The 27,308-nt window shown below is 43.2% G+C and overlaps 1 protein-coding gene across 5 annotated transcripts in view; it reads left to right on the forward strand.

Annotated features, from left to right (window-relative positions):
* Nucleotides 1–27,308, forward strand: part of EPHA5 (EPH receptor A5) — a gene marked incomplete at both ends in the record, with an annotated part of 202,842 nt that overhangs the window by 25,751 nt on the left and 149,783 nt on the right. For all 5 annotated transcript variants that reach the window (XM_080621607.1, XM_080621606.1, XM_080621609.1 and 2 more), the window contains one exon: nucleotides 22,630–23,293. In XM_080621607.1, the coding sequence (XP_080477733.1) occupies nucleotides 22,630–23,293 (664 nt within the window). The remainder of the gene's footprint in view (nucleotides 1–22,629; nucleotides 23,294–27,308) is intronic.

A 27,308-nucleotide genomic window follows, 5' to 3' on the forward strand; every position in this document is an offset into this window, starting at 1 on the left:
GTGAAGACTTGGCTTGGATGGTCACATCCAGAGGGTAGTAATCAGTGGCTGTACATCTGGATGGACACCAGTGACAAGTGGTGTCCCTCAGGGGTCTGTACTGGGACCAGTACTTTTTCATATCTTCATCAACAACATAGACAGTGGGACTGAGTGTGCCGCCGTCAAGATGACGGTGTGGTTGATACACCCGAAGGATGGGATGCCAGCCAAAGAGACATGGATAAGCTTGAGAAATGGGCCTATGCAAACCTCATGAGGTTCAACAAGTCAAAGTCCTGAACACCTGGGTTGAGGCAACCCCTGGTATCAATACAGGCTGGGGGATGAAGGGATTGAGAGCACCTCTGAGGAGAAGGACTTGGGGGTACTGGTAGATGAAAGATTGAACACGAGCCAGCAATGTGCACTCACAGCCCAGAAGGCAAATTGTATCTTGGGCTGCATCCAAAAATTGTGGCCAGCAGGTCAAGGGAACCGATTCTACCCCTCTGCTCTGGTGACACCCCACCTGCAATCCTGTGTCCAGCTGTGGTGTCCTCAGTACAGGAGAGACACGGACCTGTTGGAGAAGGTCTAGAGGAGGGCCACAAAAATGATCAGAGGGCTGAAACACCTCTCCCATGAGGAAAGGCTGAGAGAGCTGGGGTTGTTCAGTCTGGAGAAAAAAGAAAGGAGGGAGACCCCTTCCAGGGAGACTTTACTGTGGCCTTTCAGTTCTTAAAAGGGGCCTATAAGAAAAATGAGGAGAGACTTTTTAGCAGAGCCTGTTGTGATAGGATGAAGAGTGATGGTTTTAAAGTAAAAGAGGGGAGATTCAGGCGAGATATGAGGAAAAAATTCTTTACAATGAGGAAGGTGAAACTCTGTCACAGGTTGCCCAGAGAGGTGGTAGATGCCCCATCCCTGGAGACGTTCAAGAACAGGCTTGATGTAGTCCTGAGCGGCCTGATCTAGTTGAAGATGTCCTTGCTCATTGCAGGGGAGTTGGACTGGATGACCTTTGAAGGTCCATTCCAACCCAAATTATTCCATGATCCTATGATCTTACCAATTTCCATGTGTATGAACTATATATTGAAACACAGAAAATAATGTCCTCTAGATCTGTTACTGTGCTGGAATAAGATAAACCAGAATCTTGTAGAGATGTGTGCTTTCTGTGGAAAACTGTCCTCCTTGAGATGCTTTCTAGCATATCAAAGATGAGAACTTTTGGCTCTGAAGTGGGGGAAGGACTGAGCCTTTATGCTGCAAAAATTCTCATTTGACTTGAACAAAACTATTTTAGGGTAAGTGACCTGGCCCTAGCCTAGTAAGGTCTTCCTGTAACAACAATGATTCTTCCTGTAATATTGACAGTTCATAATGCTGTACAGAAGATGCAGTTGGCAGGAGAAGATAACACAGAGTATTTCTTAATGTGATTTGAGATGTTGGTGTACACAGTTAATCCATTTGCAGTTCTGTTCCGGTTGTGAGGAAGAGATGCAGGCTTGGTGTTATTCTTGTTCGAGTCAGCCCTTCATTTGCTTTGCCTTTGGCTGTAAGCTAGACCAAGAACCAGTGAGTGAGGGCCTGGTGAGAGAGGTGCTGACAGGACTTTGTAATTTAAATATCTACTTATTGAAAATGATCTTTCAGAATTAATGGCTATTTTAGATGTTTGAGTTTCTCTGTAATGCAGATGTGCTGCTCATAGAGAGCAGTCCAGAGGAGGGCCATGAGGATGATAGGGGGCTGGAGCACCTCCTGTATGAAGACAGGCTGAGAAAGTTGGGGCTGTTCAGCCTGGAGAAGAGAAGGCTGCGTGGAGACCTCCTAGCAGCCTTCCAGTATCTGAAGGGGGCCTACAAGGATGCTGGGGAGGGACTATTCATCAGGGACTGTAGTGACAGGACAAGGGGTAACGGGTTCAAACTTAAACAGGGGAAGTTTAGATTGGATATAAGGAAGAAATTCTTTACTGAGAGGGTGGTGAGGCACTGGAATGGGTTGCCCAGGGCGGTTGTGAATGCTCCATCCTTGGTGGTGTTCAAGGCCAGGTTGGATGAGGCCTTGGGTGGCATGGTTTAATGTGGGGTGTCCCTGCCCATGGCAGGGGGGTTGGAACTGGATGATCTTAAGGTCCTTTCCAACCCTAACTATTCGATGATATCCCCAAGACCCAGCTGTACTGAGCAGATGCCAAGTGGAGTGGGGAAACTGTCTGTTTCTGAAAAGCAGGACTTAGACTTGCTGTTTTCTTCCAGTTGTTTAGAAAGACTAGCACCTTCTGCCTCTGCTGGCAGCTGGTTGCCCAAGGAAGTTGTTGTCGTGGTTTAAGCCCAGGCCGTAAATCAGAACCACGAAGTCCACTTCCCCCCCACCCTTTTCTTCCCTCCGCTTCTGGAGGGACGGGGAGGAGAATCAAAAGAATGCAACTCCCACGGGCTGAGATAAGAACAGTTTAATAACTAAGGTATAACACAAATCACTACTGCTACCACTAACAGTAATAATGATAAAGGAAATAACAAGCAAGAGAATACAACCGCTCACCGACCGGTACCTCACCCCCACCCTGCCATGATCCAGCCCTTCCGGGGACTCTCAGTTCTACATCCTGGGCATGACGTGCTGTGGTATGGAATACCTCTTTGGCTAGTTTGGGTCAGGTGTCCTGTCCCTGCTTCCTCCCGGCTTCTCCTCCTCCCTGGCAGAGCATGAGACTCACAAAGTCCTTGGTCAGGGTAAACATTCTGACCAGCAACTGAAAACATCGGCTTTATCAATATTTTCCCAGGCCGAAAGTCAAAACCACAGCGCTGCACCAGCTACTAAGAAGAAGAAAAACTGACTGCTGCTGCTGAACCCAGGACAGTATCCACCCCTTATTCCATACCATTCACGTCATGCTCAGATCCCACATTTTCAATATACCATCACTTGTAACAGTCTTTCAGAGCAGGAGAGGCCCATTGCAAAGTCCACCCCTCGATCATGAGTCCACCTCTATGTTGCATCTCCGCCCTGATGGCCTGAAGTGTCATGGGCCCATCAGGCTCAAAATAATTCACCCTCCCCTTCAGCAGTTTCTGCAACTTGTTCTCGGGGACTCCACAGAGCTGCCTTCCATCTCCGACGCTTCCAAAGCACTGGAGGGGCCCAGTGGATTAGATACTCGCCCATACTGTCCCACACACCGTGACACTCATGACTGTCCAGCCTTGGGGAAAACCTCTCGGTCCCCCTGTATTGTCTAAACCCAGACACGACCCAAACCTGACTCTGCTTAACTCTTGGGATCAGACAAAATGGTCGTGGGTAGAACTCACTCTGTGTGTGTGCCAACATGCTGATCCCCATCACAATCAGCAGGCAGGTCCCAAGGGTACCCAAAGGCCATTCAAAACCTTCAAAACTCTCAAATGCTGCTGCTGTACTTGTCACTGGGGCTGGTGTAGCTGTTGTGCTTGAAGGCTCTCTCACCACCAGCTCTACTTTTTCCGAGTCCAGATCTTCCTCCTCTGCCTTGCTGAAAAGTGCTGCGGGGTCTCCTGCATCCTTCTGTGGCTCAGGCTCCCGGGGCTTGGTGGGCAGGTGCTGGGGGATGCTCTCGGCCGCCGCGGGGCTGGGCTCGGCCGCGGGGCTCGGCTCCTCCGCCGCCTCCTCCCGCTGCTCGGCAGCCGCCTCCTTCCCGGCCTCCGGCCCCGCTCCCGCCGCCGCTTGGTCCCCGGGGCCGCTCTCCCGGGCCGCTTCGGCCGCCGCCGGCTCCCGGGGCCGCTCCCCCTCAGCTCCCCGCAGCCTCACAAAGACGGAGGCGAGGACGAGGGCCAGGACGGGGAAGAGCAGCGGGACGGCCAGGTACAAGTCCACGGCCACGTCCATCCCGCCCTGCTGCCGGAGCCCGCCCGCATTACAAGCCATTACCATAAAGTACAATGAAACAAGAACCTTAGCCCAAGGCCCACACTTGATAAACACTAACACAGCAAATACCGGCCCTAAGTAAGCTGCAGCATACTGAAACTGTGGCATCAAGAGAAACAACTTTGAGAGCCAATAAATCAGCATTGTGCCTTGGTCAGATCTGTCGTTATCTCAACCCTTCGATCCCCACGTTGGGCGCCAAAAAGAACTGTTGTGGTTTAAGCCCAGGCCGTAAATCAGAACCACGAAGTCCACTTCCCCCCCCCCACTTTTCTTCCCTCCGCTTCTGGAGGGACGGGGAGGAGAATCAAAAGAATGCAACTCCCACGGGTTGAGATAAGAACAGTTTAATAACTAAGGTATAACACAAATCACTACTGCTACCACTAATAGTAATAATGATAAAGGAAATAACAAGCAAGAGAATACAACCGCTCACCGACCGGTACCTCACCCCCACCCTGCCATGATCCAGCCCTTCCGGGGACTCTCAGTTCTACATCCTGGGCATGACGTGCTGTGGTATGGAATACCTCTTTGGCTAGTTTGGGTCAGGTGTCCTGTCCCTGCTTCCTCCCGGCTTCTCCTCCTCCCTGGCAGAGCATGAGACTCACAAAGTCCTTGGTCAGGATAAACATTCTGATCAGCAACTGAAAACATCGGCTTTATCAATATTTTCTCAGGCCGAAAGTCAAAACCACAGCGCTGGACCAGCTACTAAGAAGAAGAAAAACTGACTGCTGCTGCTGAACCCAGGACAGTTGTGAATGCCCAATCCCTGGCAGTGTGCAAAGCCAGGTTGGACAGGGTTTTGGGCAACCAGGCCTAGTGGAAGGTGTCCCTGCCCATGGCAGGGGGTTAGAACTTAGACAATCTTTAAGGTCCTTTCCAACCCACACCATTCTGTGATTCTGTGACCTTTTTCATTGAGACCTCATTTTTTTTTGTGTGTGTTTGTGTGTAGGGGGTGTTGTCTTTGCATATTCAGCCTGCAAACTCTAGTTACCACACTGATGATGTGATTCTCCTAGTTTCCTGCTGGAGCTTGGGGATCATTCCTGAAGTTGAGGGCTATCAAAATAACTTCTGCTCTGTATGCTGTCTGCTCAGCATTGCTTGCTCCTGGTTGAGTCAACAGTAAAGGACAGCAGAAACGTGGCCTTTGATTTTCTGCTCAGAAACCTTGGGGGTTTTGCAGTTTTGTTTTATTTTAGCTTCACGTCCTTCAAAAATTGGGGAGATTTACACTTCAGAGCTTTGCCGTAGTTTCAAACCTCCAGACTCTTTGACTGGGCAGCTGTTGGACCTCCCTGCAAGACATAATTTTAAGTGCTGTTGCGAATTGTAGGGAATGCACAAACTGTTTTGGTTGATTGCAATGTAAATGTATAGTAAACCAATAAATCATAGCCAGTGTTGTGATTACAAATCATTACAATAATGCAAACTTTATTTTGTTGCAAATCATTCCAGACTGCACAATAAAAGTCGTAAGTATAATCCTGTGAGATAAAGTCACTTCATTACACAATCTCCTTCTGGTTTACTCTTTGCTTTATTTTGATGCTAGAGTGAATAACTGAATGTTCCTGTGCTGCGAACTTCAATGGCAGCATGTATGCTTTTTATGTCTCTGCGAATTCTGGAGTTTATTCTACTTCCTTAAAAATATAGAATCATAGAGTCATAGAATAGTTAGGGTTGGAAAGGACCTTAAGGTCATCTAGTTCCAACCCCCTTGCCATGGACAGGGACACCTCACACTAAACCATGCCACCCAAGGCTCTGTCCAACCTGGCCTTAAACACCGCCAGGGATGGAGCATTCACAACCTCCCTGGGCAACCCATTCCAGTGCCTCACCACCCTCTCAGTAAAGAACTTCTTCCTTAGATCCAATCTAAACTTCCCCTGTTTAAGTTTTAACCTGTTACTCCTTGTCCTATCACTACAGTCCCTAATGAATAGTCCATCCCCATCACCCCTATAGCCTCCCTTCAGATACTGGAAGGCTGCTATGAGGTCTCCACGCAGCCTTCTCTTCTCCAGGCTGAACAGCACCAACTTTCTTAGCCTGTCTTCATACGGGTGGTGCTCCAGTCCCCTGATCATCCTCGTGGCCCTCCTCTGGACTTGTTCCAACAGTTCCATGTCCTTTTTATGTTGAGGACACCAGAACTGCACACAATACTCCAAGTGAGCTCTCACGAGAGCGGAGTAGAGGGGCAGGATCACCTCCTTCGACCTGCTGGTCACGCTCCTTTTGATGCAGCCCAGGGTACGGTTGGCTTTCTGGGCTGCGAGCGCACACTGAAGCCGGCTCATGTTCATTTTGTCATGGACCAACACCCCCAAGTCCTTCTCTGCAGGGCTGCTCTGAATCTCTTCTCTGCCCAACCTGTAGCTGTGCCTGGGATTGCTCCGACCCAGATGTAGGAACTTGCACTTGGCATGGTTAAACTTCATAAGGTTGGCATTGAATGTTAATACAATAGTTGAACAAAGCCCTGATGATTTCAGTTCTAATGCTGGGAAAATCCAGCTTAAAAATTATAACGTTTTACAAAATAAGTGCTAGTTATGTCAGTCATTGAAGATATCTTGTCAGATGATCAGAAAATAAATGAGTTGCAGTCATTGGTACATGGTGTTAGGTGACAGAGTGACTGCAGGTCAATGCCTCCCCACAAAAAGTAGTTGCTGCAGTTGCTCTGCTGCAGAATTACAGTGAGGCAGAATACAGCTGCTGAACAGGAACAAAATGAATAGTTCACTTAGAAATAGATTTCAGACTAAATCAAACCTTTTTGCACAGTTTCAGATATCCATCTCCTTACTTGTGTGGTGCCTGTCTTTTCCTGATGTTGGATGTCACAAGCTTCCAGTGTGAAGGAAACCACAGTGGGTTAAGGAGCGACTTGTGCCTATCATCCGGAGCCCAGTGACTCAGTGTGTCAGAGTAATTCTGATAAATACCCAGACTAAGATAATCAAAACCCGTCAGGGGATTTGGTCATTGTCCTACTTATTAATTTTAATGATAATTGGATATCTGTGCTGATTACACAGGCTGTAAGCTCAGCATCCCAAGCCTTGTAGATTCAGTTTCAAAATGCTGCTTATTCAGAGTCTGGTATATTTAACGCGGAGGGGTAGTCTCAATGTGGACAGGCAGTACAGATAAGATGGAAGCTACCTGTGTCCTTTGGAGTCATAGTAACTAAGTCTGGCAAAGCCTGTTTCTCAGAGCCATATAAATGTACAGATTTACTGTACTGTATTGACCTGGCAAATGTCGTTAGCCCCCAGGGGATTTGGTTATGATGCTGCCTGTATAATATTTGTAAAAGGGTTTTGCTGTTAAGGTGTTGGAGAGAAAGCGGTGAATGCTAGGCAGTCCTTGCTTGGTGTTTGCAAAACTTTTTAGTGACTAGATGTCACTAGTCCAGGTAAACCTGTTGGACTTCTCTCTTCCCTGCTGCTTTTGAGCACAGAGCTAGTCCTGAGGTTTTCTGCGTACAGGGTTAGCTGCTCCAGGGGTGACATGGGGTGTTTCCCTCAGCAGTGCAGTTTGCAGAGGCTGGCCTCACTGAAGCTGGATGTGCATCTCTCCAGTTGCTGCAGAGGGTCTTTAGCAGAAGTCAGAATCTGTGCTGTGCTTTTTTGCCTGAGAGGGGCTTTTCCCAGATGAATTCCCTGTTGCTTCTGTCCCTGCTGGAAAACCACATAGTATCCCCATAGATGAAGGATAAAGCAAGCCACTGAGACCCAAAATGGGTGCTAGTGCCATAGGTGTCCTGTGTTTTCTTGAACTGGGAATGAGCCTAAGTTAGCAGAGTCTTGATTATGGTCTTTAAAAAAGACTGTCCCCTTCCTTTTTCCTAACCTGCATTTTGTCTATTTAAAAATAAAGCAGTAAAGAGAGAAGATAGAATGAAAACAATATTTTCGCACACAGTGCTGTGACCAAAGCTATTACTTGGCAAATTTCCTTTCTTCTTTGCTCTGCACAATTTTAAATCTGCAAACTGAACTAATTTTAGAGTTAATATGTAAATAATCAAAATAATATTAAGAAAGTTGGGCAACTCCCTGCTGTTCGAATATGTTAATTGCAAATCATTAACATTCTAGACATACTGTTTCTTATTGAGTTTCCTTTCTGGTGGAGTAAAACAATTGGAAAAAAAAGCACAACATTATAGTATTTGCTAGTTCTTATTATTTAAAAATAAGAACAGATTTGTGAATGTGTGAATTAAAGGTAATGGTGTTGTAGCTTCATAGGATTTAAGGCCAGTGGGCTTGTTAATATTGCGTAGTTGAATCTCCTGTGGTATGTACAGCATAGAAACTTTTTCAGGGGTCCTTGCAGTAGGTCTGTAACCTTGATTTGACCTCCAGTACATCTTCTGGAGAAGGATTTCTTCTTTGATTTAGTCTGTTATGGCGAGTTTACCATATCCGTTTGTAGCTTGTGCTAACAGCTGTTCTTGTTATAAGAAAAACTAATCTTCCTAACTTGATCTGGTCAAACTTCAGTTCTCAGTCAGTGGATCTTGCTATACCTCCTCTTGCTAACTTTACAGGTATGTACCAGTCATCTCTGTCTTTCTGCTCCCCACACCCTATTTCAGACAAATAGAGGCCACAAGCAAGTTAGCCACATTCCAGGCTTTTCACAGAATCATAGAATGGTCTGGGTTGGAAAGGACCTTAAGATCATCTAGTTCCAACCCTCCTGCTCTTTCTTCACTACTTTTTTTTTTTTCTTTACAGGTTTTTGTGCTGTAAAGTAGGGTTTTGATCTCTTGAGTAGCTGTGGACTCTCTTTTATGATATCTTTACAATTTGTCCTAGCTGAAGTTGTTGCCATTCGAAATGAAAGTGGCTTTCTGGAAGTGGTCATAGTAAAGTGTTGCATTATCTTTTTATTTGCTCTGTAAGGCAAATGGATCACAAGGAGAAGAAAATCATCCTTGTGATGGAAGTCATGTAGAACTGAAGGAGGAAACTTAGTGGCTGCTCAGGTTGATGCTGTGTCAGTTACAAGTTGGGATACAGTGCTAGATGCATCTATGACATGAAACTCTGTGCTAGGGCTGTGCTGAAGTCTCTGCCGTCAGTTGACCTGAGTGCTTGATTATTTGGCAAGGGGGGTCCATGGGAAATGGATGCACTACTATATGAGTGGATCATTTCTGGTGGGAAGGCAGGCTCCTGTTACAGTGGAAGATGCAAGTCTAGAGCCTCCTAAAGTCCTAGGAAAGGTAGAATTCAGTCCTGGCTCAGCATCAGCTTTAGTGCAAGTAAAGTCTTCATACCTGCAAAGCCGAATATCTTGCAGCATCTCAGGACTCTGCATCCCTGAGCAAATATAGAGAAAGCTGCACTGAAGTGTAAAAATTGCTTTTTTTGTATGTATGAGTGGTAGAGTTCTTTGGATCTGGACCTAAGTCACTTGCACCCTAGGTGAAGGGAAACTGTGGAGGAGCATAACAGTGGTTTTGTGTCCTTTCCCTAAATGGCCTATTCCTTTATTTAGTACGAAATTTCTTTCACTGCCTACTGTTTTAAGTTTCTTTGTGCACAATAATTTATGGATGAGAGCACACATTATTAGATAGCTTTGTGTTGTGCACTATGGGGGCAACTTTTCAACACAGTGCCATTTCTTCAGCTGTCTAACTTCCAGTGAGTATGTGTTTTGATAAGAAGAATGATGTCAATTAACCACATAACCTATAGAATGCTGTTTCCTATGCTAATCAGTTCTTCCTCTGAGAATTGTACTTTTATTTTTTTAAAGTGCATTCATTCATCCTTTTCCTTTCCAACTTCAACATTTTGTGAAACATGCACCCAGCTTCAGCATCCAGTTTCACTGAAAGAGTCTGAAGCTGCAGAAGACAAAGATTGAGAGGGGATTGATTTCAGGTTTAACTGCTTAAATAACGATGAAACTGGGTTTGTAATTTCATGTTTGTGTGAGGAGCTAAATCGGTCCGCTTTGTACAGTGAGTGTAAAGCCTAGAATAGTTTCTGTGCTAAGTAGTGCCGTTCCTCTGGGAAAGTCCTGAAGCTTGTTTAAAACTTGTTTTTACTAGAAATTCAAGCCGCAGATGAGGATTATCTTGCCTTGCAATAAAAATGATGTTGCTGCCATTTGCTACATTATGTATATAAGCTGCACAAAACAGAGATGTCATGGTGTTGGTGGGTGGATAAGGAAAGAATGACTGAAGTCATCTACCGAGACTTGTGCAAGGCATTTGACACTCCTGCACAACATCCTTGTCTCTAAACTGGAGCCTTTCCAGAAATGTATCTTTCCTGTGATGAATAGGATATAGGGCATCCATCGTAAACAAATGCGTGCATCCATGTTTCTTTAATTCCAGATTTAAAGAAATATTGAGGTCCAGGTTGCGTCTCTATCCAACAGATTACATCTTTGTAATTCTGATGCTGTATTGAAATAGTAATTTCAACTGGGCATGGTGGGAATTAAATCCCATAGAATAAAAAGTAGCTAGAAGTTTCATTGTGTTGTGGAATAAGCATAACAAGCACCCACATGTATAATTTATTACCTATAGTGGGTAAGTACTTAACAACAGTCATAATGAACGCATTCTCTTCATTCATTTTTAGATCTTGGAATACTGATTCAGACCTTAACTGAAAGTGAATATATAATCAATGTGAGGCTTTTTATGCTGGCTTAATAATGTAATCCTGCTGAGGATCTTTAATTAAATAATTATTCTTCATTCAATCAGGATAGATTGCTTCACTATAGGGATTGCAGGCAAGAGCATTCAAAAACTGCCCTGAACTAGCCATATTTTTAGCTGCTTATTGTAGTCCTGTGTGATAGTCTTTGTCACACAAACCAGTGAAAGCAACCAAAAAAACCAGGAAAAAATTGTAGTTGGATATTAAAAATGTAGTGCCTCATTCTGAGGTGATCAAAGAAGAGCATGCCAAGGCCCAATCTGGTGGTGCTGTGAACAAAGTTTCAGCTGTCTGACAAGCAGGAAAAGTGGATTTTCTACAGGGTTCAGTTTCAACAGCTTGCTTTGGTTTTGGTGACTATTGTAAGGTGCTCAGCATGTAGGGAATCAGAAAATCTCGGTTTTGGTTTTCTTACTGGTAACCTCATGTATTCAAGGGGTTGCAAATGGAGCTGTTAGGAAGAGGTGCAATAAATTGCATGGTGTATGAGCATGCTGTGCATGCCAGTTTCACTAAGAGGGTTTGTCCAGGCAGAGCAGCCTTCTCATTTCTTCGTCTGAGTGTACTGGAAATGAAAAAAATCTGTTTGGCGTGGGGGCTGCTGCTGGCAGCATTGTGCAAGGCTGACTTCAGATAGCTCCTGCTGCTGTGGCATGTCATTAATGCAGCTCATGGCAGCTGGACTGAGAGGACGTCAGTGTTTATTAGGGGAATATAATCATTTAAGCCTGAATAAGCTTCAAAGCTCTAATGTGGCTGTTTGGCCAACAGAAATGAGATGTAAATTTGTGCTGAATAGCCACTGATTACAGAATGATGATTAATGCAAGATTTAAAATTGATTTATGGGTGCAGTTGTCAAGGCCTAAACCATGAATGTAATATTATCTCTATGAAAAGCTTTGGGTAGATTACAGACCAGGGAGCAGGGGCAAAATAATGCATTTTCTGGAGGATCTGATATAGTGTATGGGCTGTCTGTAATCTAGTCAAATTTGATATATGTGTGAGAAGTTAGGCTTTGCTATCACAAAGCATGGATAGTTGTATCACTGTGCCTGAAATACTAGAAAAAAAAGAAGTTTAATCCACTTTATTTTCATTAAATGCACTTTTTGATCAAGTATTCTTTCTCTTTTACAGGAAACTCTTAAAAAAGGTTTAATTGCTTTCAGGAAATTATAGATAGCCAATGACAATGATAAAGATTAAGGATTTAGTTTAGTTGTCACAAATTTTCACTGTTACGTACTTATTAAAAATAAGCCAATAGCTTTGTGTATTTCAGTTGTACTAAACAGAAGCCCCAAATAAATTTTGATTCATTTAAATATTAGGACAATATAAAAGTAACAAGGATAGCTTCCTTTCTTCCTGCTTTCAAAAATTATTCTGTGAACCTATTGGTATTATCAAATGATGAGTAGCGTGAACAGTATTCCAAAAGGTTTGAAAATCCAAGGATCTGGTCATAAAACTTAAATGTATGTCATACTGTCAGTCCTTCAGAAAATTTGTCTCTGTCAGTCTTCCAGTGTTAAACCTTGTGGTGTCAACACTGTTTGTTATGGCTTTCGTTCAATTGTTCTGCAATGAGTGTTACGTTAAGCATTGAAATGTGATTTAATGGTATTGTGTTTCTTCATTGCCTCTTTCATGCTCATCTCCATTGTTTTACCCTCAATTGCTGGACTGGGGTTTGAAATGGATGTTTTCATTTGGATGTACAGAGAATTTCAAACCTTAAAAGAAATAAAAAAGACATAAAATTGTGGAGAGTGGATTGCAAATAACGCATTGCTTTGTTCTGGCAGGAGTCAGAGCAGTCCCTGATTAGGCATGCTAGAGAGGGGCTGATGCTCCTTCTCATTTCAATTGCGCTAACCTCCAGCTGGGTTCTCTTTCCATTTGGATTCTGGTCCTGACATTTTTCATTGATCATGCAAATGATCAAAGTCTGAGCTAAACTTCTGTCATATTTTTTCTTTCTTTTTTTTTTTTTTTTTTAATTTTTTTTTTTTATTATTTTCCCCATTGCCTCTTGGTGTGCAGCACTGAAAAGTCTAGGTGACTTTGTCCTGATGTTTCTTCATTTTTCGACAATTTGAATCATGCAGGTCTCTGAACAAATATTTCATCATAAGCATGTACTGCAAATAATTCTTAAGGGCTTAATTGCTCTTCTGTTTTACGGGCTTTCTTGGATGACACTTGGTTTAGCAAGTTACTACTTGTGTTTTGAGATGCTACCTCAGTTTTACAGAAATCTGCATTGTTTCTTGTCCCGTTGGTAGTGGAGAGCAACCCAGGAACTGTCAAAAACCTTGGCATATATTATATTAGACAAAGAGAGTTGTATTGAGAAGTTCCCTGCACAGCCTGCTACAGAAATAAAAGGCGTGGTGGCCAACTTTACATGCGTATTACATACATAAAAGAATATTGAAAAAGTGTTTGAGTACCAAATCTAAATGTTTAAACAATATGGGTTGATGATTATGAAATTCCCCATGTAACTCTAACTGACTCTGGTGCATCTTCACATCTAGCACTTCTTGAGAGGAGCAGTCATGCTTAGTCTTAGTTTCTGCATGGGTCTGTCCTATTTTCTGTTTTCCCTTAGCTATGAGCAGTGTGGCTTTGTGAGAGCGTTACTTGGCATAACTTTGTGGAGGAAGAGGGAATTCTAGCAGTCCTGATTGTGCACAGGACATTGGAAGCTTGACTCAAGAGGAATTAAAAAGACCCAAACCACTGTAGGATACAGAAGAAGAAACCCCAAATGCTTAAGTTCTCACTTCTAAAAATTCTTTTTGTTTTTTTTAAGCTGATTGCTGACAATGAGTTCTTCTGAGTATTGGAGAGTGCAATTGGCAGCAGGAGTTGGGATGGAGATTGATGGTGCGGTGAACATTCACCCAGCTCATTGTCAGTGTACTTCCGTTTTATAGTGGAGATGACACTTTAAGCATTCCCCAGTCTTCACTAATCCCTCTTCTGCCCTCAGTCACAGAGCAAAGCAGTACATAAAACCTTGGCATCAAGTGAAATTGAGCCTTGTTAAATCTTGATGCAGTGGTGAGTCTTTAACATGTAGTTAAAGTCCTCTGCACACTTTTGCTTGCCCATATGTTAAAAAAAGTTATTCAGAAGCACATTTTTGGCTGTTCCTTTAAAGTTGCTGAAGTGAGGATTTAAGTTTTTGTGAGCTTTGAGGGGAGGGTGGTGGAATTGACTTTGCTTTCTGCTAGGCAAGTATCACCTGTGGGATAGAAAGGAATATGTGAGTCTTAGGTTAATATAGAGATGGAGAAAAAAGTTCACCAGTCAGATGTGGTGTGTCTCAGAAAGATGCTATGAACTTCTAGTTTATACCTCTTTGGAGTTTACTTCCTCCACTTATGTTTTAGTTTATGAAAAGTGATAGTTAGCTTCTGGCTGGGATAACTCCAGTGAGTGAGGAAACTCACATTTACTTCAGGTAACTAACTTCAGGATATTCTGAGGCTTGTGTGTTAACTGGATTGTGCAGCTTAGTGGCCAGAAGCTGTGTCATTTAAGCTGACATGTTGTAAGAAGCAGCAGCAAACTGCAATCCAGTAGTAAAATGAGAAGTGTAGGCCCCAATGTTGTGGTATTCTTATTTGCTTTTATTTATTTTCCTAGTTGGACAAATTGAGGGGAGTGTGCCAAACAACCAGGAAATGTTAAGTTCCTTCTTTGGAAACTCAGCTTTTTAAATTAATTTCACTAGACCAGATTTCTGCCTGAAAAGGGAGATTAATCAGATCCTTTCTATCCTCTGTGTCTGTTATCCATTATGTTTTTTGCTTGACTAGTAACTGCTGTCAGTAGGAATATATGTCTGTATGCATAAATGTCTCAGTTGTAAAATTGCCATCCAAATAAGTCTTGACCTTGGGTGGAGGGAGTAGCAGATGTATGGAAATGGTAAGATCCTGGGCAGTTACAACTGCTTCTGGTACTTAGAGTTTTTAATAAATATTGGACTGAATATTGTTTGTATTGAACTCACTGCAGTTCTCTTTTGACACTGGCTTCTGCCCTCGAAGTGAGCTTCAAACCCCCAAAACCCAAGCTGAGACTGTGTAGGAATCTTCGCCTTTTACATTGTAGAAGTGGTTTTTGGTATTGGAAAAGTTTGTACAAGTAAGAAGTGTTTTTTTTGTTGTTGTTGTTGTTAGCTGAAATAAAAACATAAAGTGTGTTTGAGATTGAAATAATGAGTTTGGGTTATTCTAGAACAGTTTTCTTATAATTTCTTTTTCTATTTTTTTCCCCCTTCCTGCCCTCTATGTTGTTTATGTTCAGGAAGGAATGATGGTAAACACATGGTTTGGGAGGCTGTCAAAACCACTGTTTCGCTGATTTATTATTTCTTTTTTTGGCCCCCTTCCCTTCTTTCCTAACTTGATCCAAGTACATTAATAGTTTTGGTTTCCTGGTTATTTTTATTTCAAATTTGTGATTTACTGGAAAAAGTCTCACAGCTATGGTTGGTAGTTTCCTTCCACTGTCTGGTTGGTGCAGGGCAGGAGGGGGGATGCTTAGGGCTGTCCCAGTGCATGAGCATCCTGCCCCCAAGCAGAATTTGAACTTGAAGCCTGGGTTATAACACTGGCACAAGTACCTAAAACTAGTTGCCTAAGAGCTCTATTTAAAGCAGGGCCCAGTGACCTGGCATTGGTGGCAGAAAGCTGAACAAAGCAATTTTGCCTTCCATTGGACATGCAGTGGGCATCATTTATGCTGTAGATCTTGAGCTGCTTGCCATGTCTCTACTCTGCTCCTAGCAGTGTTGCTCCATTGGGAAGAACACGCTTGCAAACTTGCAGCATTGTTGCTGCATTTTAATTCTGCATGAGAATAGTTTGGATCATTGTCCTTTGCCTGGCCTCCCAAGTGCTCCATTAGGTGCTGGTGGACACTGCCGCAATCAATAGGTCATATAGGTTATACATACACTTCTTGCCAATGCCAATGTTCAAAATGGAACTGGTTTGCTCTGGGGCAATCCTGAGGTCAGCATACCTTAGAGGGGGCTACAAATAAGGTGACTATAAATAAAGTACTTTCTATTTTTTATTTTAATGATGAAGCAAAGAAAAGCCTGAAACACCCTCAGCTAAAGCAAAGACTCTCCTTTAATCATACGGCTCCAGAGCTGAAAATCTGGGCAATGTCATGCATTGCAGATCATGTCGATAAAACTGGCAATATTGGTGACATGCTTTGAAGTAGTTGAATTTTGGGACTGCTGTTTCTGTAGGTGGTGTTTGCAACAGGTAAGATGGTGACACAGTCAGCCTTATTTTACAGCTATCACAGCCCTGCAAAACCTTCCGCAGTGCAGGAAGAAAAAGATGTGTCGTGCTCTGCCTGGCTTTCACTAGAGATTTAGCCTTACGTGACCTCGCTGAAGTCACTGAAGCTGTGCTTCTTACTTGCTTTAACTCTGTGATATGGCAGCAGGTGGAAAGCTGGCAGGCACCTAAAAGAAATCCAAACACTCAAGTTTTTGGGTTTTAGGATAGGAGGAGAATGGCAAAGGGAGGGAAGAAGCAGGCTGGGAGATAAAGTTGAGTGAATGCAGGAGTGAATGCTTATGGGAGCTGAGCTGGAGGCTATTGATTGGCAGCCAGGTCTTAACATCAGCTGCATAAAAGGAAATCGAAGAGACTGCCTGGATATTACCAGGATGAAAAGAAGGATAAATAACACAGAGCTGAACATCAGGCTGGTTTGCCCTTCTGGAAGGGCAGCAGGTCTCCCTTTTTATCTTGGCATAGGGATTGCATAGCCCCACGCCATGCTCTCCTCTGCATGAGTGTGTGCTTCTGTTGGGATTGACAGCAGGATCCATGGGTGAAATTACTCTTTTGTGTCTGTAGGCAAAGCATATGGAGTATCTTTAACTAAGCTTTAAACTAAGAGTTGTTGGGGGAGGGGAATCTCAATCCATCCAGCTCCTACTCATCTGATGTTGGTGCCAGTAGGAGATGCCCAGAAACTGGTGGGGGATCACCAGTCTGGGGCAGTGGTCAGACTTGTTGATCTTACAGGTCTTTTACAACCTAGCTGATTCTACGATCAGCAAGGGAGCACATGATGAGCAGCACAGAGGACTTCCAGCCACTCCACCCAATAACCCAGCATTGTCAGGGGCCCAGCTGAAATACCTCTATGCCAATGCATGTAGCATGGGAAACAGTCAAGAGGAGTTAGACGTGTGCACATGCCTGAAGGGCTGCAAACTCATTGGTATCATGGAGACATGGTGGGACACCTCCTACAGCTGGAGTGTTGGAATGGAAGGATACAGGCTCTTCAGGAAAGACAGGCTGGGGAGATGAGGAGAGCATGTCACCCTCTATGTCAATGACCAGCGGCTGAGCACAAAGCTCTGCCTGGGGATGGATCAGGAACTGACTGAGAGCTTACGGGTCAGGATTAAAGGGAGGGTGGGGACAGGGGATATTATGATGCAGGTCTGCTACAGGCCACCTGACCAGGAAAATAGAGATGATGAGGCCCTCTATAGACAGATAGACATGGCCTCATGTTCACAAGCTCTGATCTTCATGAGGGATTTCAACCACCCTGCTATATGTTGGAGGTACAACACAGCAGGGCACAAGCCATGCAGGAGATTCCTGGAATGCATTGATGATAACTTCCTTGTCCAAGCAATAGAGGAAGCAATGAGGAGTGAGGCTATGCTGGACTTTGTTCTAACCCACAGGGAGGGGCTGGTAGAGAATGTGAAGCTGGAGCCTTGACTGATAGAGGAGTGTGAAGCTGGAGAGCAGCCTTGGCTACAGTGACCATGAAATGGGAAAGTCTGAAATCCTTAGGGTGGCGAGCAAGGTGAGCAGCAGTCTTGGTACCCTGGGCTTAAGAAGAGTGCGCTTTGGCCTCTTGAGGGATCTGCTTGGTAGAGTGGAGGGAAAAGGGCCCCAGGAAAGCTGTGCAGTATTCAAGGATCTCTTCCTCCAGGCTCAGGAGCAACACATCCCAACAAAGAGGAAGTCAGGCAAAACCACCAGAAGGTCTGTGTGGATGAACAAAGTGTTCCTGAACAAATTCTAGCATTAAAAGGAAGGTGATTAGTGACAGCATAGCTTTACTAAAGACAAATCATGCCTGACAAATTTGGTGGTTATGGCCCATTGGTGGATAAGGGAAGAGTGACTGATGTCATCTACCTAGACTTGATACTGTCCTGCACAACATCCTTGTCTCCAAACTGGAGAGGCATGGATTTGATGGATGGACCATTTGGTGGGTATGGAATTGGTTGGATGATCACAACCAGAGTTGTCAACAGCTCCATGTCCAAGTGGAGACAAGTGACGAGTGATGTTCCTCAGGGGTCAGTATGGGGACCAGTGCTGTTTACCATCTTTGTCAGTGACGTGGACACTGGGATTGAGTGCACCCTCAGCAAGTCTGCTGATGACACCAAGCTGTGTGGTGCAGTCAACACACTGCAGAGAAGGGATGCCATCCACAGGGACCTTGACAGGCCAGTGCAAACCTTATAAATTCAGCAAGCCCAAATGCAAGGTTCTGCATGTGGGTCAGGACAATCCCAAGCACTACTACAGGAAACTAGATGGTCTTTAAGGTCCCTTCCAACCCTAGCTATTCTGCGATTGTAGCTCATTCAAAGCCTGGGATTAGATATCTATGCCAGTCTTGCCTTTCTCCAAAAGAAAAGTGCAAATGCATAAATCTTTTTCCAATTTTACATCTTTTTGCCAGCAGATTTTTAAATTAACCTGCCTGTGTTGTACAGCTCTATATGGTGGGTGGAAAATTAAATGGGAGAAGATGAGGCTTGTACCCATGGAGCCTGTGGAATAGGTAGTGGGAACCAGAGGCAGGTTGCAAGTTCTTGGAGGTAGGGAGTCCTACATGGAAGGTTCCAGGCAAGTCTTAGGAACCCCTTTGCTTAGTGCTTTTAAGCTCCCTTTCCCTCTTTAAACTCCTAGGATTTTGCTAAATGTTTGATTTCTCTTTCAGCAGTGCCAGGATGTGTGAAATTATGAAGGGGGCTTGAAATATCTGCACTACCTTAAGTGTCTGCAAAAGGGAGTGAGTTACTGAAGACCAGTAACAAAAATTCTTGCAGAAATACCTTTGAAACCACATAAACAGCAGCTCTGAAATTTTCATCCCTGCTGTCAGTGTTTGTTTTTGGGGCAGCAGCCTTTTGCTGTGCTGTGCTAGCAAATTGCAGTCCTGGAATCTCGGAGATTAGACACAAGCCTGAGTAGCAGACAGCTGGCAAATGTGTTCTAAAATTGCCCCTTTAACCCAAGGCTGCTCCACTGAATGCTTTTTAGCTCTTATATTTTTAGTTAGATGTGAGATATCTTTGCCCTTTCTATAGGCAGACAGCCTTCATGAATCGCATGCTTCCTATTAATGGAGCAGAGTGCAGTCTTTAGCTTCTGTTAACTTGCCAGCAGTACTGTACTGGAAATTTCTGATTCAGAAATAGGTCTCCTATAAATGATTTAACATCAGACCATTGAAATGTTTTCGTGTTTTCCTTCTTAGGGCTATTAAAGGTGTAGAAAAAAATTTTAGCACCATATTAATGGTTGCATTTTTGTTTTAATCCTGCAGATGGGGTTGATTTAGATCTCAAATATGTTCTGCAGAGAGGAATTATAATATTACACAATCTTTCAGTTGTACTTAGTTTTTTTTTTATGCCAATATTTTCAGTTAGATGTTGTTTCTTTAATGTGGTGACTTTTCTTTTTCAGTAACCGTAAGGTGCTGCATTTCATTTTCTAGTTTGTAATCCTTTGGTTGAAAAGCTTGTCTGGGGTCTATAGGGATTGGGAAGCTGGGACCAGGCAGAGGTGCAGGGACTCTTTACCCTCTCCCTTTGTCATGGAGGCATGTAAAAGCAGAAGGCTGACAGGCTGCCTGCAGTCTTTGAGGGAGGCAGACCCAGCTGAAGAGAAAGAAACAGTGCACTCCTACATGCAGATGGGAGAGAAAAACATTAAATGACAGAGCAGAGATTTTGCACAATAGTGGCTGTTCTGATAAAATCAGGTTGGCTTTCCCTTGAGGATTATACAGAGATAAACTGCCTTAGCTCATTAGCACCTCCCTTTCCTCTTGCTCCCTGGTGATTGCTTTAGGTTTGATGGCAGGTGATGATGGCAGGACTTGCTCTGATCTGGGGTGCAGTGCTGGAAAGGTGGCACATCCTGAAGACTGAGATGTCAAGTTCTGTGCCATTTCTTGCAGCTAATATTAAACTAGCTCAGCTGATGTATTGATGCTTCGGCCTTCCTTTTCACAGTGCTTAGTGCTGTTAGTGTGTGAAAGCAACTATTAGATTCACTGGATTTAGTTTCTGAACAAATGAGCTTTCTTATACATGCTCCCACTAACAGAACTTGTGGAGCAGCGATAGAAATGAGCTTTACTTCATAATCCTGGAAAGCATGATGTGTTGGGTCTTTGATAAATGATCTGGCAAGTATTAAAGAAAGAGAAGCGATGTTTTTAGATATGCCTTCAAGTAAGGTCTCTAATGATATTACTGCAACACTACAGTCACTGCAAATGGTCAGTTCTCTGAAAGAAATACACATCCCTGCTCTATCCCTGGCAGTGTTTAAGGCCAGGCTGGACAGAGTCTTGGGCTACGTGGTCTAGTGTGAGTTCCAACCCATGGCAGAGGATTGGAACTAGGTGATCTTAAGGTCCATTCCAACCTTAACTGTTCTAAGATTCTACACTTAGGGAGCATCTGTGGAGTTACATTATGTACCTTGTGGCTATCTGTACACATTCCCACTTGCTAAAACTGGTCTAAGCTATTTCGATCCCTCACCGCCTCCTGCTGGAGGTTAACACTTCTTCATATACGCTGGTTGATGGGTGTGATTGTTTGGGTGATCCTTTGACCTTCAGCCAGAAAAAGCAAAAGTATAAAGTCATTAAGGTTATGGCCTATATGAGGTATATCTTCATCAAATGGAGAATTGCTGCTGTGATAAAAAGGAAACTACGCATTTATAAAGTGTCATGTTAAATAAATCCACTTGGAAGCTTATATGTACAGCATATTTACCACCTAATCACAGTAGTTGAAGGATGGTGCTTTTCTGCTTTTTAATTTCATGTATTTAAACCTACCCCATTTGCTGGAATGTAGAGAAGCTAGCTGCTGATTTGTGCTATCTTGCATATTCTTCCTATGTGTTTTCTCAGCGGCTCTACTCTTTATAATTGTTAATTGCTCCTCCTCTAAGTAAGGCGAATGAATCCTGGACAGGTCTGCCTAGTTTTTGCTACAGGCATATCTCCAGCCAAGTCTGTGGCACTACCAGGAAGGGAGAAGTGACATGTTAATCATGATAGGGTCATGGCCTGTTTAAGCCCAGAGACATAAAAAGAGTTTAGAAATTAAGATACTGCTTGGCATGACAAAAACTCTTCAGGTTAGGTTCCTCACTTGGAAGACTGGCTGTGCATGTGAACTCTGCACATCACAGCAGGTATGTCTTGCTGAAGTTGTGAAAGTCTCCACTTTTTCACATCCTGAGTCGAGGAGAGAAAAGACTTTTTTGCTGGCAGTATTTACAACTCATTTGGGACTGTAGTATCAGGTTATGTTTTCATTCCACTTGTTGCTGCCATTTTTATTTAAATTTTAAGAACAGCATTTCCTTTAGAAACCTTTATCATTATTCTGACTCTGAGGATGTTCCTCCTCATCCTCCTCATCAGCTTTGCAGTAATGGCAGCTAGGTTGAGAAGACTCTCAACTTAATCTCAGGCTGTATTTCCAATGACAAATATTGGCCTTTAGCCTTAGAAGATATGCATCCTGGAATATAGCTATTACCTTGTACTGAAGCACTTCTAATTCATGCTCTGAGCGTTTTCTCTGTGATGTGACTTGATGCAGGCAGCAATGTTGAGCAGAGGATGGAAGAGGCTGTGGAAATTAAGTGCTTACAGAGGAACAGGTCAGAAGTAGAAGGGAACAAAACTGAAACCATCACAAATTCTCCCAAGTTCTTTGCTGTACTTACATGGGTTAATCTAATCTCATTAATGTGATGCTACAGTTGTCAAAAGCAAAGAGGAAACAATGTTGTGTTTCTATTGTAGGCGTTATTGTGGTACTACTAACTGTGGTGTGCTGGATCAGGAAAAGCATTTCTTCCAAGGGACGTACTTCAGAGTATGGCCAAATTAAATAAAAAAAAACCCCAAACCAGTAGCTACAATTCCCACAAACAGCTGTGAGAAGTTATCTGTAGCTCTGCTTAAAAACCTGTGTAGCTCACAGACAGCTGTACATTTGCATATCCTTGTAACCTTTACTGGAAGTAATCTTCTTGCATGAGCAGGAACTCCTCTGACTAACACACTTGGGGAGAGCGAAGGCCTATTTCTTTCATATATCACTCTGCTCATTTTCTGGAAGGCTGTTTGCTGGGGGAGAATAGCTTGGAAAAATGTGGTTGTTCTCATTGTGTTCGGCAGTGATTTGAGGATGTAGTAGAAAGCAGCCTGGAGGAGCAGGAACAGACGGACCGTAATAGTGATCTTGGTTATTATTTTTTTTCCTCTCTTATTTTGATGCATTGGAAAAGGCCAGCTCATGGCCCCATCTGCTTTTGTTTTGTTTCCTAACAAAGTGTTAGTGGACAAACCCAGCAGTATGTTTTCCCACTTCCAAAATACCTGAAAGAAAAGGTTTTAACCAGCATCTTTTTATATTTCTAAAAAGTCTTTTATCTGACTTTACCAGAAATGTATTGAGCCTCCAGTATGCAGAACTGCCAGTTAACTTCTTTCACCCTAAAAGTCCTCTTGAACCTCTGAAGGCCAAGGTGCTTTTAGGTGGGATTAGCTAAGATTTTGCGGGAGCTGTAACATTTAAAAAACAGTAATACTTTTCCTTTCTATACAGTGGGAAGAAATTGGTGAGGTGGATGAAAACTACGCTCCGATACACACATACCAAGTATGCAAGGTAATGGAACAGAACCAGAACAACTGGCTTCTGACCAGCTGGATCTCTAATGAAGGGGCATCCCGCATCTTCATAGAGCTCAAATTCACCCTGAGGGACTGTAACAGCCTTCCAGGAGGACTTGGGACTTGCAAAGAGACTTTTAACATGTATTACTTTGAATCAGATGATGAAGATGGGAGGAACATCAAAGAAAACCAGTACATCAAGATTGATACCATTGCTGCTGATGAGAGCTTTACAGAGTTAGATCTTGGCGACAGAGTTATGAAGCTAAACACAGAGGTGAGAGATGTTGGTCCCTTAACGAAAAAGGGATTTTACCTTGCTTTCCAGGATGTGGGTGCCTGCATTGCTCTGGTCTCCGTGCGTGTGTACTACAAGAAATGCCCGTCGGTGGTCCGCAACCTGGCCCGCTTTCCTGACACCATCACAGGAGCAGATTCCTCACAGCTGCTGGAGGTGTCAGGCGTCTGCGTCAACCATTCGGTGACTGATGAAGCACCAAAGATGCACTGCAGTGCTGAGGGGGAATGGCTGGTGCCCATCGGGAAGTGCTTGTGCAAAGCAGGGTATGAGGAGAAGAACAATACCTGCCAAGGTAAGGGTTTGCAGGAAGGGTGCTGTGCTGAGGTGATGTGTGGTCTCAGCTTTCTTCTCTTCCATGTCCTTCATGCGTGGTTGAGTTGACAATGGTGGGTCAGGTTCTCACTTCCACTGAGGTTCTTTGAATGACTGTGACATCAGGAAGGGAGAGGCCTTGGCTGGATGTAGTGAGACTTGACACTTGTGTATGATTGCTTCTGGTGCTTGCAGGACTGTGGACAAGGAGAATCTGGCACACTACTATTATCTTTGGAGCACTGTACTGCTGAGCCCATGAGGCAATTGCAATTTTATCTGTTATTTAAGGCTGTACCTTTTTCTACTCAGCGTTGGAGCTTCCTTATGAATTTTAGAAGCTTGATTTCTTTTTTCTGGATTGTACTAGGGAATGTTTGAAGTTAATCTCCCTATGCAAGATGCATTTTGTTTCTGTATTTAAAGAAGTATGTTTTTCTTTCTTTATAACTCTGTGGGGGGGAGTGAGGATTTGATGTGGTGAGGTGATTGATTTTCCTCTCTGGTAAACAGTTTAATATGAAGCTGCTCAGCTGTTTAGAGTTAAACCTAAAGCGCTACCAACAAAAATGCTTTCATATGTGCTGAAGTTTTTCATGCAAGTAGCTGGCTGAGGTTCCCAAGTTGCTGGTCAGAAGTGCTGGTCTCCTGAATCATCAGGGGCTTTTTGCAAGAGATCTGAAGCTTAAGACCTAAAAAAGAATACTTTTAAAATGCAACATACTCGAGGAGTGCATAATCTCATTTTATGGTTTGCTGTATTACATGCTGGTTTATAAAATTTGCCCCTCTCTTGTAAATATGTAACAGGTAGCTTAAAACTGATTTGGACATTAAAAAGAAGGGGAAAGGGAAAAAAACCCAACATTTCATGCAGTTTGCTTTTTGCAAAATTACTATATGTTGGTTATCAGTCCCATCTTAACTGCCTGCACTTCAGCCACTTAGTAGTACCTAACCTGTGGGGAAGTCAGAGGGATTCTGTTCCAGTCAAAGGTGGTGTTGAATTTCCCTCTTCATCTATCTCCAGACACTTGTTATTTATGATTGTAGTGTTGGTGCAAAGGCTAGATCAGTACATATCCAAAGCAAACTGGCCTCGATCCTTTTATACTTGGTCACACACTGTACCTCAGAAGTTCAAGTCTTTTCTAGGGAGAATTTTCTTGGAGAGAAAATGTAGGTAATATTGGTTTTGAAGAACCTTCTGGTAAACAGCATGTGGAGTGTGCTTTTTAACCAGGGTAGTCTTCTTTTTTTTGCAGATGTAGTCCATGCAAAAAAATCTGACTTGGTTTTGCTTTTCCTGTGCTAATAAAAATACTTCCTCCACGGGGAAGGGGGAGAAGAATCAGATTTGATATTTGATACTGCACAAGGGGAGCCAAGATCAACATTAGCCCAAGCTGAGGAAATCCACATTGTCAGATGAGAGGTGTGGGTCAGATAGATCAACAAGGATATGCTTCGTTATGGATAAAAATATTCTTATACTTCACCTACAGGCTTCACCCGTGGCAGGAGTTCATTAAGTAATTTAATTGGTCTAGAGCTGTTAAAGCCCATAATTCTCATTTGTAGGAAAGCCCTAAATTCCATCACCAAATCAGTGGGACACTGGGATCTGAGTGCCTACAGCAAAGTCTGTTTGAGGGCCCCGTTTGGATATGCTGGTGTTTAACCCAGGTCATCGTGCCAAGTGTTTCCTGCTGGTTGGCTTTGAGGAGATGCTCAGTCCATAGGAGATATTCAGCCTTAGGCCATTCATGCATGTATGGCATGTATAGGCCACTCAGCATGTATGGAATTCCTGCTGAAGCTTTGTGAGTAAAGTGCTTTCTTGTTTGGGTATTGTTATAGTCATAAGGATGAGGGTTTTTTTATAGGACAGTGAAGTTAAATTTTGCAACCCACGAGCAGTATAAGTAACACCAAGAAAGGTCCTATGTGCTTGTAGATGCCTCTTCCTACTGCCCCACTGGCCTGACTGGTGTTTAGGAAATGCACTCTGTGCTCCTGGCTGACATAATAATGATCTTGGCACTCTTCAGTGTAGCTTAGACAAACACCTAAATAACCTCTGACCTTTAGTTTCTAAATCACTTGGCTGCATCTTGCAAGCAGTTTCCCTGCTTCCTTTTGCTTAAGCATAAGCAGGTTATTAATGACCATGCTTTAGGAAACACTTTCAACCCAGAAGAGCCTGGCTCTGTTTATTAAAATATCTCCTGCAAATATGACATTTTCCAAGCTCTAGTGTCACGTCTGGACAAAGCAGACTACACTCTCTTATTAGAGGTAATGTAAATCCCAGTCACCCTCACAAACATATGGGAACTATTGAAATCCCTTCTGCCTACAAATCATTAATTGGCAACGATGTTCTGAATTCATCATCCTGTCAGCAGGGTTCCTGTTTGAAGAAGGCACTGACAGTAACAGCTGAGCAATTTCTCTCGCTGGGGACACTGAGGCTGTAAATATGACATGGTCTAATCTCCTTATATAATGCACTCACTCTCTCAATTAATATAGGCAGCTAGCTAGTATTTATTGTAAAGAACTCAGACTACTTGGATTTTATACATCCTTTGGCAACATGGCTCATTTATCAGCATCTGCTATGGAGCAGTTAGAGGTAAATTGTGACTGTTTTGGGACATGTTTATAAGGGACCGGTGTTAAGGTTCATTATTCACAAGAATAAATTGCTGTACTAGTTAATAAGAGAAATGAAAGCAATTGCTCTGTGAATTTCTATGCTGCTTTCCAGAGCTGTGATTTGGTGTTGCTGAAAGGACTAATGGTTATTGGCTTTGCTTTGGTTCAGCTGGTGCTGTTTGAATGGGGCCTTGAGGAAAATTGAGAAAAGTGCCCAGTTTCAAGTCTGTTTGGTCTATTTCGAGTCTCTTAATGGTGGTATCCTCCTTAGCAGGCAGTACTCAACCAAAGTTAATGGTCAGCTCCCCAGATACTGTAAAAACATCATGCAGCACCACTGCAATGTCTGCCTTTATCCATTTAGGGGTTTGGCAAAAAAACCTCTTATCTGCCTCAGTCTATGCTTTCCTTCTTCCTGCATTGGCATAGATGGGTTTTATTGTAACTTCGGTTTTAGTTGTTTTCTGTATATAGCAGGGCTCACTATTGGGATTTGTGTAAGAAGTTAATAAAGCAGCTGTGAAAAGGGCACCTCCTAGCACTTCTCTTTGTATTCATCCTCACCTTCAGCCCAATGTGTTCTTAGTAAGAAGTACTTACTTTTATGCCTTTAAAGGCTTTGGAGCCCATAGTACTGGAAGGGAGAGGATGTTGACAGGTTGAGCTAATGAGACCCAAATACAATTGCAGTGGTGAGGTCCTGCTAGTGACCAGAGTGGTAATTGTGGGTGTAATTGATTTGCAGAGCCTGATTTTTTTTCAGCTGCTTTTAGAGCTGAATCAAAAATTAATTAAATATTTGAGTTTAAAAAAAAATAAAAAGGGTGAGGGGGGGGAGGGGAGAAAAACTGCACTGAATGAGAGCCCAGCTGAGAAGGTGGATAATGAGTTCAGGAGGTTGTAAGGCTTTCCTTTCCAAGAATCAGTGCATGCTGCTACTTAAGAGACATCAAAAAGAGTACAGCTGGTTTTAGTCAGCTACAAGTATGGATAAGATTACAGATGTTAGAGGTGGACAAAATAATGGAGGAAAACTCAGTGAAATCTTTTTTTACCCTTGCCTTCTTCTGAGGAAGAACTTTGAAACTGATGGCTGGAGGGAGGATGGGTTGCAGTATTGTTTTCTGGTTTTAGAAAGGAATTGCTGCCAGAGGAAATACTTGGATATTTTTCATTTGTAAAACAACTCCAGTGTTCAAGCCCTTCTGCTGTCTTAAATATTGATGTTTGTTTGATTATTCTTCCCTTAATCAACTTTGAGCATACCTCAGTGCATTTACCAAACAATATTTATTTTTGCTGATTGTTCATTGCTTGTGTTGCAATTCAGCTGA

Source organism: Psittacula echo (genome assembly GCF_963264785.1).
Source record: "Psittacula echo genome assembly, chromosome: 1".
NCBI classification, from domain to species: Eukaryota; Metazoa; Chordata; class Aves; order Psittaciformes; family Psittacidae; genus Psittacula; species Psittacula echo.